The sequence below is a fragment of the Pelodiscus sinensis genome, chromosome 12, assembly GCF_052426305.1.
Source record: "Pelodiscus sinensis isolate ZL-2025 chromosome 12, ASM5242630v1, whole genome shotgun sequence".
In the NCBI taxonomy this organism is placed as follows: domain Eukaryota; kingdom Metazoa; phylum Chordata; order Testudines; family Trionychidae; genus Pelodiscus; species Pelodiscus sinensis.
Window position 1 is genome coordinate 13,808,365 of NC_143063.1, and position 12,128 is coordinate 13,820,492.

Consider the following 12,128-nt stretch of genomic DNA (forward strand, 5'->3'; position numbering starts at 1 on the left):
CATGGCTGCCGCGCTGAGCCGACAAACAGCTGATCAGCTGTTTGTCCGCTCAGTGCGCTAGTCTGGACGCTCCCCTGCCGACATCAAAGCCCTTTGTCGGCAGCCCCGGTAAACCTCATCCCACGAGGAATAACGGGTCTGCCGAAAAAGGGCTTTGATGTCGGCAGGGGAGCGTCCAGACTAGCGCGCTGAGCGGACAAACAGCTGATCAGCTGTTTGTCGGCTCAGCGCGGCAGCCATGTAAATGTAAATGAAGCCGCAATCATTTAAATCACGGCTTCATTTGCCTTTGCCTGTGTATCTAATCTACATGTCTCTGACGACAGAAACACCCCGTACAAAACCATAGATAGGGAGTTAACACAAATTTTCTCTAGGGTGGAAATACCTAAGGAAATCTTAACAGACCAAGGGACCTCCGTTGTGACCAAGTTAATGAACGACTTGTGTGCAGTGCTCCACATGTGGACCCTAAGGACATCAGCGGTCATTTGGGCCCCGCGTTCCCCATGCAGTACCACCATGCTGCATGGGGAGCGCGGACCCCAAACGGCCGCTTGCTCCCACGCGGCGGCCCTGCTGAGCAGTGCAGAAGTCAGCCGAGTGCCATGGCGGGAGACAACAGCACCGCCCAGAGGGAACAGCCAGTGTTTCAGCGTTACAGAGCCACAGACACTGGGCTATTATATATATGATGACGGTTGGGGGGGGGGACGTTTATTGAGAAATAACTCCCTAGTGTAGACGAGGGAACAGGCAGCTACGAAGCCAGAGACAGGAGAGGAGTGAGCAGCTTTAGGAGGAGAGGCTGGGCTCCCTACCTCTAGGGAAGACCACAAGCCTAAACCACTTCCCAGATGCAGCAGACAGGGAGTGCTTTACCAGAGATCCATCTTGCAAAGGGAAGGAGAATGGAGGCTGGTGAGGGAAAGAAGGGCTCTTGCCACAGATTGTTCTGTGTTTGAAACGTATTTTTATGAATAGAAGGAGGCAACTGGTTACCTAGAATGTGTTCTGTTGTCATCTCCTTAATTATCTGTATGATCTTGAATTGCAGACACTACCACAATAAATCTGGCCACGGTGTAATGGATACTTGGTATGACAACCCTGTGCCTACTTATTCCCCCAATAACAGAATCGTGACCAAGGAACACAGGAAAAGCCTCCAGAATGGTGGGTGTTTTATATGTTCTTTGCATTTTTGATACTCTATGATATGGGCCTGTGGGAAAAAAGGTTGGACTCACTGCTAACCCACCACTTCATAGGTAGGTATAGGGTATCCATGTCTCTGATTGCTACCAGCGGCACAAACAATGAATGGAGTCAGCAGAGATGCCTCACATGAAATTCAAAGCTTGGATCAGCTCTCAGATTTCTAGTGTTGGTGTAAAAGCTGAACTGACTTGGCATCTGTAATCTATGAAGGTATGTCTACACTACCCCGCTAGTTCGAACTAACGGGGTAATGTGTGCATACCGAACGTGCAAATGAAGCCCGGGATTTGAATTTCCCGGGCTTTATTTGCATAAGCGGGGAGCCGCCATTTTTAAATCCCCGCTGGTTCGAACCCCGTGTAGCGCGGCTACACGGGGCTCGAACTAGGTAGTTCGGACTAGGTTCCTATTCCAAACTACCGGTACACCTCGTTCCACGTGGACATAACCCTGGAACGAGGTGTACCGGTAGTTCGGAATAGGAACCTAGTCCGAACTACCTAGTTCGAGCCCCGTGTAGCCGCGCTACACGGGGTTCGAACCAGCGGGGATTTAAAAATGGCGGCTCCCCGCTTATGCAAATAAAGCCCGGGAAATTCAAATCCCGGGCTTCATTTGCACGTTCGGTATGCACACATTACCCCGCTAGTTCGAACTAGCGGGGTAGTGTAGACATACCCTTACTGATCTTATCAGTGTCCTATATAGCCACAACAGTGTGTTTTTATCTGAATCCCATTTGTTCCCAGCAATACTTTTAAACAACCCCATCTTGTCTTTACATTTAGTCATGATATCTATATGAGCCTTCCATGCTGGTTTTCAAACATCTCTCTATATCGATAAAAACAATTCCTTCAGGATGACAGAGGCAATGTTGCCACCATCACCCTCAGCTGCTTGCTGTGACCAGCTCTGCACCGTGTCCTCTGAGCATGGGCTACTCCACGTCCGGCTCACACTTCACGCCCAGGAGGGTTATGTCACCAGGGAAAAGCTGCTGGGACTGGGTCCCCTCCGTCACGCGAGCCTGACTCTCCCACCCCCTCAACCCTTCCGCTATGACCCCACACTCCAATCCTGCTTCTTCCCCCTCCCCATTGGCCAGACACCCTGCCACCAGCCTGTCATTCCTACCCTCTCCCCCCTGGCCAGACACACTGCCCCAGCCTGTTCCTACCTCCTCCCCGTAGCCAGATACCCTCCCCTCTGGCAAGACACCCTGCCCCCATCCCACTCCTGCCCCTTCTCCCCAGCCAGACACCCTGCTCCCAGAGACGAGGGGGCGTGGCAAGCGTAGTAAACAGAGAACACAGCCCCCTAGTAACTCTTAAGAATGTAAAAATTTGAAACATGTATTTTTTCTGCATAAAGGTTCCATTCTTCCCCACTCTTCCCAACCTACTCTGGAAGAAGGTCTCAGAAATGGTCCCAGAAAGTCTCAGAATCCATGATAGAATCTTTGACAAAGCCGCCCCCACTCTGGCATATTGCAGTTTCCAGATTCTATTACATAAGACGTCTCTGATCCACCTTCAGTTCATTCCAGTTGTGGCTAGTTTATATAGCAAGTCTTCCTTCAGTAGCATGTCCTATGCTTTTTTCAGTGTCCAGAAAGACAGCTAATACTGTTTATAATCTTACAATATGATCAGCTGTGTAAACTACCTTTCCTGAAACACATTTGCACAGTTTAAAATGTCATTTTTTCAAATACTCTATTAATCTTAAAATCATAGGATTGGAAGAGATCTCAGGAGGTCATCAAGGCCACCCCCTGCCCAAAGCAGGACCAACCCCAACTAAACCATCCTAGCCAGAGCTTTGTCAAGCCCAGACGTAAAATCCTTTAGGGATGGAGATTCCACCACCTCCCTAGGTAACCCCTTCCAGGGCTTCACCACCTTCCTAGTAAAATAGGTTTTCCTAATATCCAATCTAGACCTCCCCTACTGCAACTTGAGCCCATTGCTCTTCTTTCTGCCATTTTTCACTACTGAGAACAGACTCTCTTCATTCTCATTAGAACTCTCCTTAAGGTAGTTGAAGGCTGCTATCAAATCCACCCTCACTCCTGTCTTCTTCAGACTAAATAAGCCCAAATCCCTCAGCCTCTCCTCATAGGTCATGTACTCCAGGCCCTTAATCATTTTGCTTGCCCTCCGCTGGACCCTCTCAATGCATCCACATCCTTTGTATAGTGGGGGGGCAGAACTGACTGTAATACTCCAGATGTGGTCTCACCAGAGCCGAATAAAAGGGAATAATCGCTTGTCTAGATCTGCTGGCAATGCTCCTCCACTGCAACCTAATATTCTATTCACCTTCTTGGCTACAAGGGCACACTGTTGACTCAGATCCTGCTTCTTATCCATGATCTAGGCAACTTTCTATCTACCTTATAGTCCATTTATCCAATCCATACTTTCTTAGCTTGTTGGCAATATTGTGCGAGACAGTATCAAAGGCTTTGCTAAAATCAAGGTACATGACACCCACCGCCTTCCCTATATCCATAGAGCCAGTTATCTCATCATAGAATACAATTAGGTTGGTCAGGCATGACCTGCCCTTTGGGTGACTCCATGTTGACTATTCCTGATCACTTTCCCCTCTTCCAAGTGCTTCAAAATGGATACCTTGAGGATCACCACCATGATTTTTCAAGAGACTAAGGTGAGGCTGACAAGTTTATAGTTCTTTGGAACCTCCTTCTTCCCCTCCTTAAAAAGATGGGCACTACATTTGCCTTTTTCCAGTAGTCCCATGATCACCTTGAATTTTCAAAGATAATGGCAAAAGCCTCTACAATTGCATCAGCCAATTCTCTCAGCACTCTTGGATGCATTAAATCCAGCCCCATGGACTTATGCACACCTAGTTTTTCTAAAAAGTCCTTATCCCATTCTTTCACTACTGAGGTTTGCTCACCTACTTCCATACTGTGCTGCCCAGTCAGCAATCTGGGAACTGATCTTGTCTGTGAAGATGGAGATTAAAAAAAAAGCATTGCATACTTAAAGGTTTTTCACATCATCTATCAGTAGGTTGCCTACACTTTCTCTGACCACCGCCTTGTTGCTGACATACCTGTAGGAACCCTTCTTGTTACCCTTCACATCCATTGCTAAGTGTAACTCCAATTGCTCTTTGCCTTTCCTGATTACTCCTCTGCATGCTCAAGCAATGTTTTTATATTTTTCCCTAGTCATCTGTCCAAGTTTCCATTTCCTGTAATCTTTCTTTTTGAAGATCATCAAAGATTTCTCTGTTAAGCCAACCAAGTCTCCTGCCATATTCGCTTTTCTCACTGCACATTGGGATACTTTGTTCCTGCACCATCAATATGGCTTCTTTAAAATATACACAGATCTGCTGGACTCCTTTCTCCCACATACTAGCCTCCCAGAGGATCCTGCCTATCAGTTTCCTGAGGGAGTCAAAGTCTGTTTTTCTGAAGTCCTGGGTCTATAATCTCTGATTTATCACTTTTTTCATAATTTTGTCCAGGCACAATGTGAGGGGCACTAGGTCTTTATACATCATTTGCATAATTTGCCAAGCTTTCCTGTCAACATAACCACTGCTTGCTTCCATTCTGCCGGTAGTATTCCTTTTGTCCATGTATTATTATATAATTTCAATAAAACTCTTAAGCTCCCTTCTGTTAGGTGCTTAAGCATTCCATTACTTATAATATTTTTACTGGTGGCTCTATTTTTACATTTGTCTATAGTACTTTTTTTTTTAGTTCCTATATGCTGAAATTTTCATTCAGCTCATTGTTTTTATGTTCTATACACCCATGTAAGAGGTCACAATTTTCTTAAAGAAATATTCTTTCCCCCTTCTTCCCCCCACCTGCCAAAAAAAGCACACCCTCTTTACTTTGATTTCTTTCACTACTAACTTTTTGGACTTATTTTGGTAAAATGTCTGCTTTTCCTAACTTTCAACTATAAAATAGGTATGGACTTGTTTTTATCGTATTTCACATTAATTCTTTTATCATAGAATCCTAGGGCTGGAAAAGACGTCAGAAGATCATCGTGTCTAGTCCCCTACCCTAAGCAGGACCAACCCTAAGTAAATCATCCCAGCCAGGACTTTGTCAAGCCGGGACTTTAAAACCTCTAGAGATGGAGATTCCACCACCTCCCTAGGTAACCCATCCCAGTGCTTCACCATCCTCCTGGTGAAATAGTTTTTCCTAATATCCAACCTAGGCCTCTCCCACCACAACTTGAGACCATTGCTCCTTGTTCTGCCATCTGTCACTACTGAGAACAGCCTCTGTCTATCCTCTTTGGGACCTCCCTTCAGGAAGTTGAAGGCTGCTATCAAATGCCCCCATCATTCTGATCTTCTGCAGACTAAATAAGCCCAAATCCTTCATCCTCTCCTGGACATATGCTACAGTCCCCTAATCATTTTGGTTGTCCTCCAATGATCCTTTTTGTAGTGTGGGGCCCAGAACTGGATGCAGTACTCCAGATGTGGCCTCACCAGAGCCAAATAAAGGAGAATAATAACTTCTCTAGATCTGTTGACAATGCTCCTCCTAATGCACCCTAATATGCCTTTACCCTTCTTGTCTACAAAGGCACACTATTGACTCATATCCAGCATTTCATCCACTGTTATCCCCAGGTCCTTTTCTGTTGAACTGCTGCTTAGCCTTTTGGTCCCCAGCCTGTAGTAGTGCTTGGGATTCTTCCATCCCAAGTGCAGGACTCTGCACTTGTCCTTGTTGAACCTCGTGAGATTTCTTTTGGCCCAATCCTCCAATTTGTCTAAGTCACTCTGGACCTTATCCCTACCCTCCAATGTATCTACCTCTCCCCCTAGCTTAGTGTCATCCGCAAACTTGCTGAGAGTGCAATCCATCCCCTCATCCAGGTCATTAATGAAGATGTTGAACAAAACCGCCCTAGATCCAATCCTTGGGGCACTCCTCTTGAAACCTACATCCAACCAGACATTGAGCTGTTGATCACAACCCATTGGGCCCGACAGTCTAGCCAGTTTTCTAGCCGTCTTACAGTCCATTTATCCAATCCATATTCCCTTAACTTGCTATCAAGTATACTGTGGCAGACTGTATGAAAAGTTTTGCTAAAGTCCACCAACTTCTCCATGTCCAACGAGCCAGTTATATCATCATAGAAGCTGACCAGCTTGCCCTTGGTGAATCCATGTTGACTATTAGATCACTTTCCCCTCTTCCAAGTGCCTCAAAATGGATTCCTTGATTTTTCCAGGGACTAAGGTGAGGCTGACCGGACTATAGTTTCCTGGATTGTCCTTCTTTCCTTTTTTAAAGATAAGTTCTACATTTGCTTTTTTCCAATTGTCTGGAACCTCTCCTGATCTCCAAGAATTTTCAAAGATAATGGCCAAAGCTCTGCAATGACACTTACCAATTCCCTCGGTATCCTTGGATTCATTAAATCTGTAGCCATGGATTTGTGTATGTCTAGCTTTTCTATATAGTTCCTAACCTGTTCTTTTGCCACCGTGGGCTGCCCACCTCCTTCCCATACTGTGTTGTCTTTTAAAATTCTTTTGACCTCTCTCTCTCTATCTCTGTCTGTCTTTCTGTCTCTCTTCTCTCTCTTTCTCTCTCTCTCACTCTCTCAAACCTCAGAATTTTTGTTCATTTTCCACAATAAATTCTCCAACTCTCAGAAACCTGTTGGGGAACATTTTAACTTGTCCAGGTATTCATTAATGGATTTCAAAGTCACTGTATCATTTCAAACCAATTTCAAAAGCCAGCTCGAAAGGGAAGCTACAGAACTTAATTTCATTTACAAGTTTGATACCTACAACAGAAGTCTAAATAAAGACCTTGGCTGGATGGCCCACTACATTCCACATCTTAATGACGTAAACCAAACAAAGGTTATTTAGAGCTGGCACTAAGTATTCTTCATTTAGCATGCATACTCAATGGACAATTTCTTTCCCCTTTTTTTCCGTTTTTCCCCTTATCCCCCCCCCCCCCCCCGATTCCCTCTCTGTGCTATTTATTTGAAAACTGGACCCCTTAAATGCCGTTCATCTGAATAAGTGGGTTGTGCCCATGAAAGCTCATGACACCATCTACATTTTTTGTTTTTCCATTTATAGGCTAACACGGCTATCCCGCTGATGCTTTGCAAACTTCATTCCAACAGAGAACTGTATTTCTGCGTTTGTGACAATTAGATGTCTGCAATTATAACTCCGTTTGTTATATTATTATGAAATTCATCTAGGTTATCACTTATATAATTGGTGCTTAGAAACTCTGCACATTTACTCTTTAAGAGTTCTCACTTTGCTTTTTTAAAGCTCCAGATAGTAATTCCTTCGGTGTTTTCAACACTACCGTGGTGTTGATACATATTTAGGCATAGAGAAGTGATCAATTCCAATTCAATCTTCTTTATCAGTTTTTCCAGCTCCATTTACTTGCATATTACTTGTTACAATTCCCAGACCTAAATGTGAAACTGTTCCATTCACCAAATTAAATCTAGCAAGTACTCCAGTATCTAGCAATGCCAGTTTGTGTATGTCAATTAACTGATTCAGGTTTTTGCCATTATAATCAGCTTTCCTATATCCCCATAATTCATTATCATTACCAAGGTCTCTACAGATAATACACAGACCTTAAGCACCCTTAACTAGGTCTTCCTGTTCTAGATTGTTTAATTTTTTACATGGATTGTAACATAGATTCTCCTTCGAGTGGTCCCCGTGGGTGCTCCACTCTGGGTGCTGGTGCGTCCTCGCGCCGGCGACCGGAGACTTTTCTAGCTGTTTCTGCCGCGGCGCGCAGGCGCCGTGGCGCCCTCTAGTGTTGTTCGAACTGAAGGGCGCCTGCGCGCGCGCGGCTCCTCAGTTCCTTCTCTACCGTCCTCGGCAGCAGACGGAGCTCTCTCTCTGCCAAATCTGTCAGAGGAAAACAGTTAAAAATTATCGTTTTTACCCCCCTCTTTCCTCATTATCCAAGTTCTTAGCCCCCCCCTAACCAGTTAAACCAAAAAAAAAAAAAAAAAAAAAAAAAAAAAAGTTTTTCCCCGGTTGCGGTTCGCCGCTTGTTCCCCAGCCCTTCATGCCCGGCTCGCCGGGCTTTAAGCGCTGTGAATCATGTCGGGACGCCATGCCGGCGTCCGACGGACACTCTGCGTGCATTAAGTGTCTGGGGGAGGCACACCAGACGCAGAAGTGTCAGCACTGCTCTAAGCTAACAGCCAGAGCGCGACGTGACAGAGCCAACAGACTCACGACTCTCTTATACGAGAAGTCGCTCCGTCCCTCCTCAGACGACTCGCCTCAGCAAGCTAAGGGTATGGAGAAAGATCAGCCTCCTACCCATTCTTCCTCGGCGACACCAAAATCTGCTCTCCCTCCGGCCTCAGCTATGTCCTCAGGATCGCCGGTGAGCACTGTGGACATGCCGGGAACCTCCGGTGCGCCGCGGTCTAAGACGCAGGCACCGCATAAGAGAGCTCATTCTGAGCCGAATCAAAAGGCAACGGCACCGGCCGCCTCGGCACCTAAGCCGTCATCGGCTCCGACGGCACCGTCTATGGAGCGCTCGGTACCGAAACAACACCTAACGGCACCGGGCCCTGCACCGAAGAAAGCCCGCACCGAAAGCCTATCCAGTAAAACCTCGGTGCAGAGAGGTACGTCGGCACCGACATCACCGCCGAAACCGCACCGCTCGGCACCCTCTCACAGCCGAAGTCGGTACCGATCCCCGGTGCGGAGTCACACCTCGTCGGCACCGCCATCCCCGACTTCCTCCATCCATTCTACCAGATCACACCATTCTTCAGCTAGTGGCATCGGAACCGAACCTAGAAGCAGATTCTCGTCACAACATTCCAGCCCGTCTCAAAGACTTCCATCCTGGCAAATGCCTGCGGTTCAGTACGCATACCCTCCCCCCCCGCACCAATGGTATCCACACCAATACCCATATCCACCACCACCATATGCCACACAATGGCAACCGTGGAGTCCACACCCAAAGAGGTCTCACCACCGACCCTCATCTACAGTCTCCAGGCCACCTCCAGCCTCTCCTCCTGCTACCACATCAGCTACAGAGCCAAACTCTCCTGCTCCTTCAGATGGCCATGATTCACTTTCTGACGGCGAGACCAGATCTCCGATGCATAACTCCTCTTCCTCCCCAGACGAAGCGGTCACCACTGATGCCCCACCGTCGGGAGATGACACTAAAAAGTTTCAAGAGCTCTTCAAACGAGTTGCACTAGCTCAAGAAAAAGATCTTCAGGAGGTCCAGGTCAAACAATATCGACTTCTCCGCTCACTTCAACCCCCAACAGCTACCAGAATCGCCATCCCGATGGATGAGGCTATTATGGACCCAGCCAACAACATTTGGCAAACGCCAGCGTCCATTACACCAACAAACAAGAGAGTAGACCGCAAATATTTTATCGCTCCCAAGGATATGGACTTTCTGTTCACCCATCCACCCCCTAACTCCCTGGTAGTAGATTCGGTCCGACACAAGGGTAAACAGCCTAATTTAAGATCAACCCCACAAGACAGGGATCACAAAAAGGTGGACATTATGGGCCGAAAGGTCTATTCTTCTTCCACACTACTCCTTAGAGCGGCCAATTATACCGCTATGCTGGCAGACTATGATAATGCCAATTACGCGAAGCTCCAGGACCTTCTTCAACATCTCCCAGAGCATAAACGCCCAACCCTCCGTAGCATTATGCAGGAGGGCCTGGCCATTTCACGCACAGCTTTACAGTCAGCCATGGACGTGGCAGACACTGCGGCTCGAATTACAGCCTCCGCAATAGTCCTACGCCGAATGTCATGGCTACAACCTTCTGGTGTCCCTAGGGACCTTCAACAAAAGGTCGAGGATTTACCCTTTGATCGCACCAATCTATTTGCATCCAAGACCGATGAGGTGCTACATTCTATGAAGGACTCCCGTACAACCCTTAGAACTCTAGGAATGTACACTCCTCCTTTTAGAAGGAATAGATACCAGCCTTACCAACGGCCCAGGGAACCATTCCGTCAACAGCCCAAATACGATTTCCGTAAACAAAGACCACTTCGCCGTAGACCTCAGCGTCAACAGCAACATGCCACACCTCATCCCCCGGCTGGCAAGCAGCAGGTTTGAAGGCCTGGTCGAGAGCCAGGAGGCCAATCCGTCGACCCTCCCGATAGCTACCCTACAATTTCACTACCCCCTCCGAGCCTTTTTCCACCAATGGTCCCTCATTACCTCGGACAAGTGGGTTTTGAATCTAGTCCAGTCTGGCTACATCATCCCCTTTACCTCTACCCCGCCCAACCACCCTCCTACCCTTCCCTCTTTCAGGGACCCCTCTCACGAAACCGCACTCCTACAGGAAGTCTCACGCCTCATTCAACTGGGCGCAGTAGAACACGTACCAACACAATTCCGCGGCCGGGGATTCTACTCGACGTACTTCCTAACCCAGAAGAAGACAGGAGGCTGGCGTCCCATTTTAGATCTCAGGCGCCTCAACAAATACATCGCATACCACCGTTTCAAGATGGTTACCCTTTCAACTATCATTCCCTCTCTTGACCAACACGATTGGCTTTCGGCTCTCGACCTTCAAGACGCGTACTTCCATATTACAATTCATCCTGCTCACAGACGCTTTCTACGATTTATAGTGGGTACCCAACATTACCAATACAGAGTACTCCCGTTTGGCCTTTCTACGGCTCCCAGGGTATTCTCCAAGACCCTATCAGTCGTAATGGCCTTTCTCCGACGCCAAGGCATCATAATATTTCCATACCTGGACGATTGCCTCATAAAAGCTGCGTCTTTCCAAGAAGCAAAGGCCATGACAGACACCACAATAGACCTCCTACTCAGTCTCGGATTCCACATAAATTACGCAAAATCCACTTTGCGTCCCACACAGAAACTCGAATTCATAGGCGCCCTCCTCGATACAATCACAGCAAGGGCCACTCTTCCCGATCACAGGTTCGCAACGATATGCGACCTTGTCCGAGCAACACAGGCGGCACCTACTGTCACGATCCGCCATTGCCTCAAAATCCTAGGGCACATGGCCTCTACGACTTACGTCGTCAATCTCGCCAGACTCCACATGAGGCCCCTTCAGTCCTGGCTCGCTACGGTATACAAACCTTTCAGAGACCAAATGAGCAAGCATGTTGCGATCCCACCTCGCGTTATCAATTCCATGCTCTGGTGGACAACCCCTCGAAACATGCTATACGGTGTCCCCTTTCAACGTCCAGCGTCTACTCTAACACTCATAACAGACGCATCACTCATGGGATGGGGGGCTCATCTGGGAACCATCACAGCCCAAGGCAAATGGTCATTCGTAGAGCAAGCACTCCACATCAACATTCTCGAGCTACGGGCAGTCAGATACGCATGCCAGCATTTCACTCAGCACATAGCTCACAAGACCATCACCATTATGACGGACAATACCACATGCATGTATTACATCAACCGTCAGGGTGGCGCTCGCTCCCCTTCTCTATGCTCGGAAGCCACCAAATTTTGGACCTGGTGCCTATCCCATGGGGTCACCCCCTCTGCAGTATACCTTCCCGGAATACTCAATGTCACAGCAGACACCTTAAGTCGCACATTCATGGACCAGCACGAGTGGGAGATCGACAAACGCGCCCTCACACCGATCTTCCGTCTTTGGGGCCATCCAGAAGTGGACCTTTTCGCTACAAAGAACAATCGCAAGTGTCACCTCTACTGCTCCAGGGGAGCCCTGGGCAGGAATTCCCTCGGAGACGCCCTTTCCATCGCATGGAACGCCTCCCTCCTCTACGCCTTTCCCCCCCTCCCACTTCTGCACAGAGTCCTA

The 12,128-nt window shown here is 47.7% G+C and overlaps 1 protein-coding gene across 1 annotated transcript in view; it reads left to right on the forward strand.

Annotated features, from left to right (window-relative positions):
• Window positions 1-12,128, forward strand: part of NECAB2 (N-terminal EF-hand calcium binding protein 2) — a 386,434-nt gene that overhangs the window by 306,882 nt on the left and 67,424 nt on the right. The window contains exon 7 of the mRNA XM_006133911.5: window positions 1,058-1,176. Within this exon, the coding sequence (XP_006133973.1) occupies window positions 1,058-1,176 (119 nt within the window). The remainder of the gene's footprint in view (window positions 1-1,057; window positions 1,177-12,128) is intronic.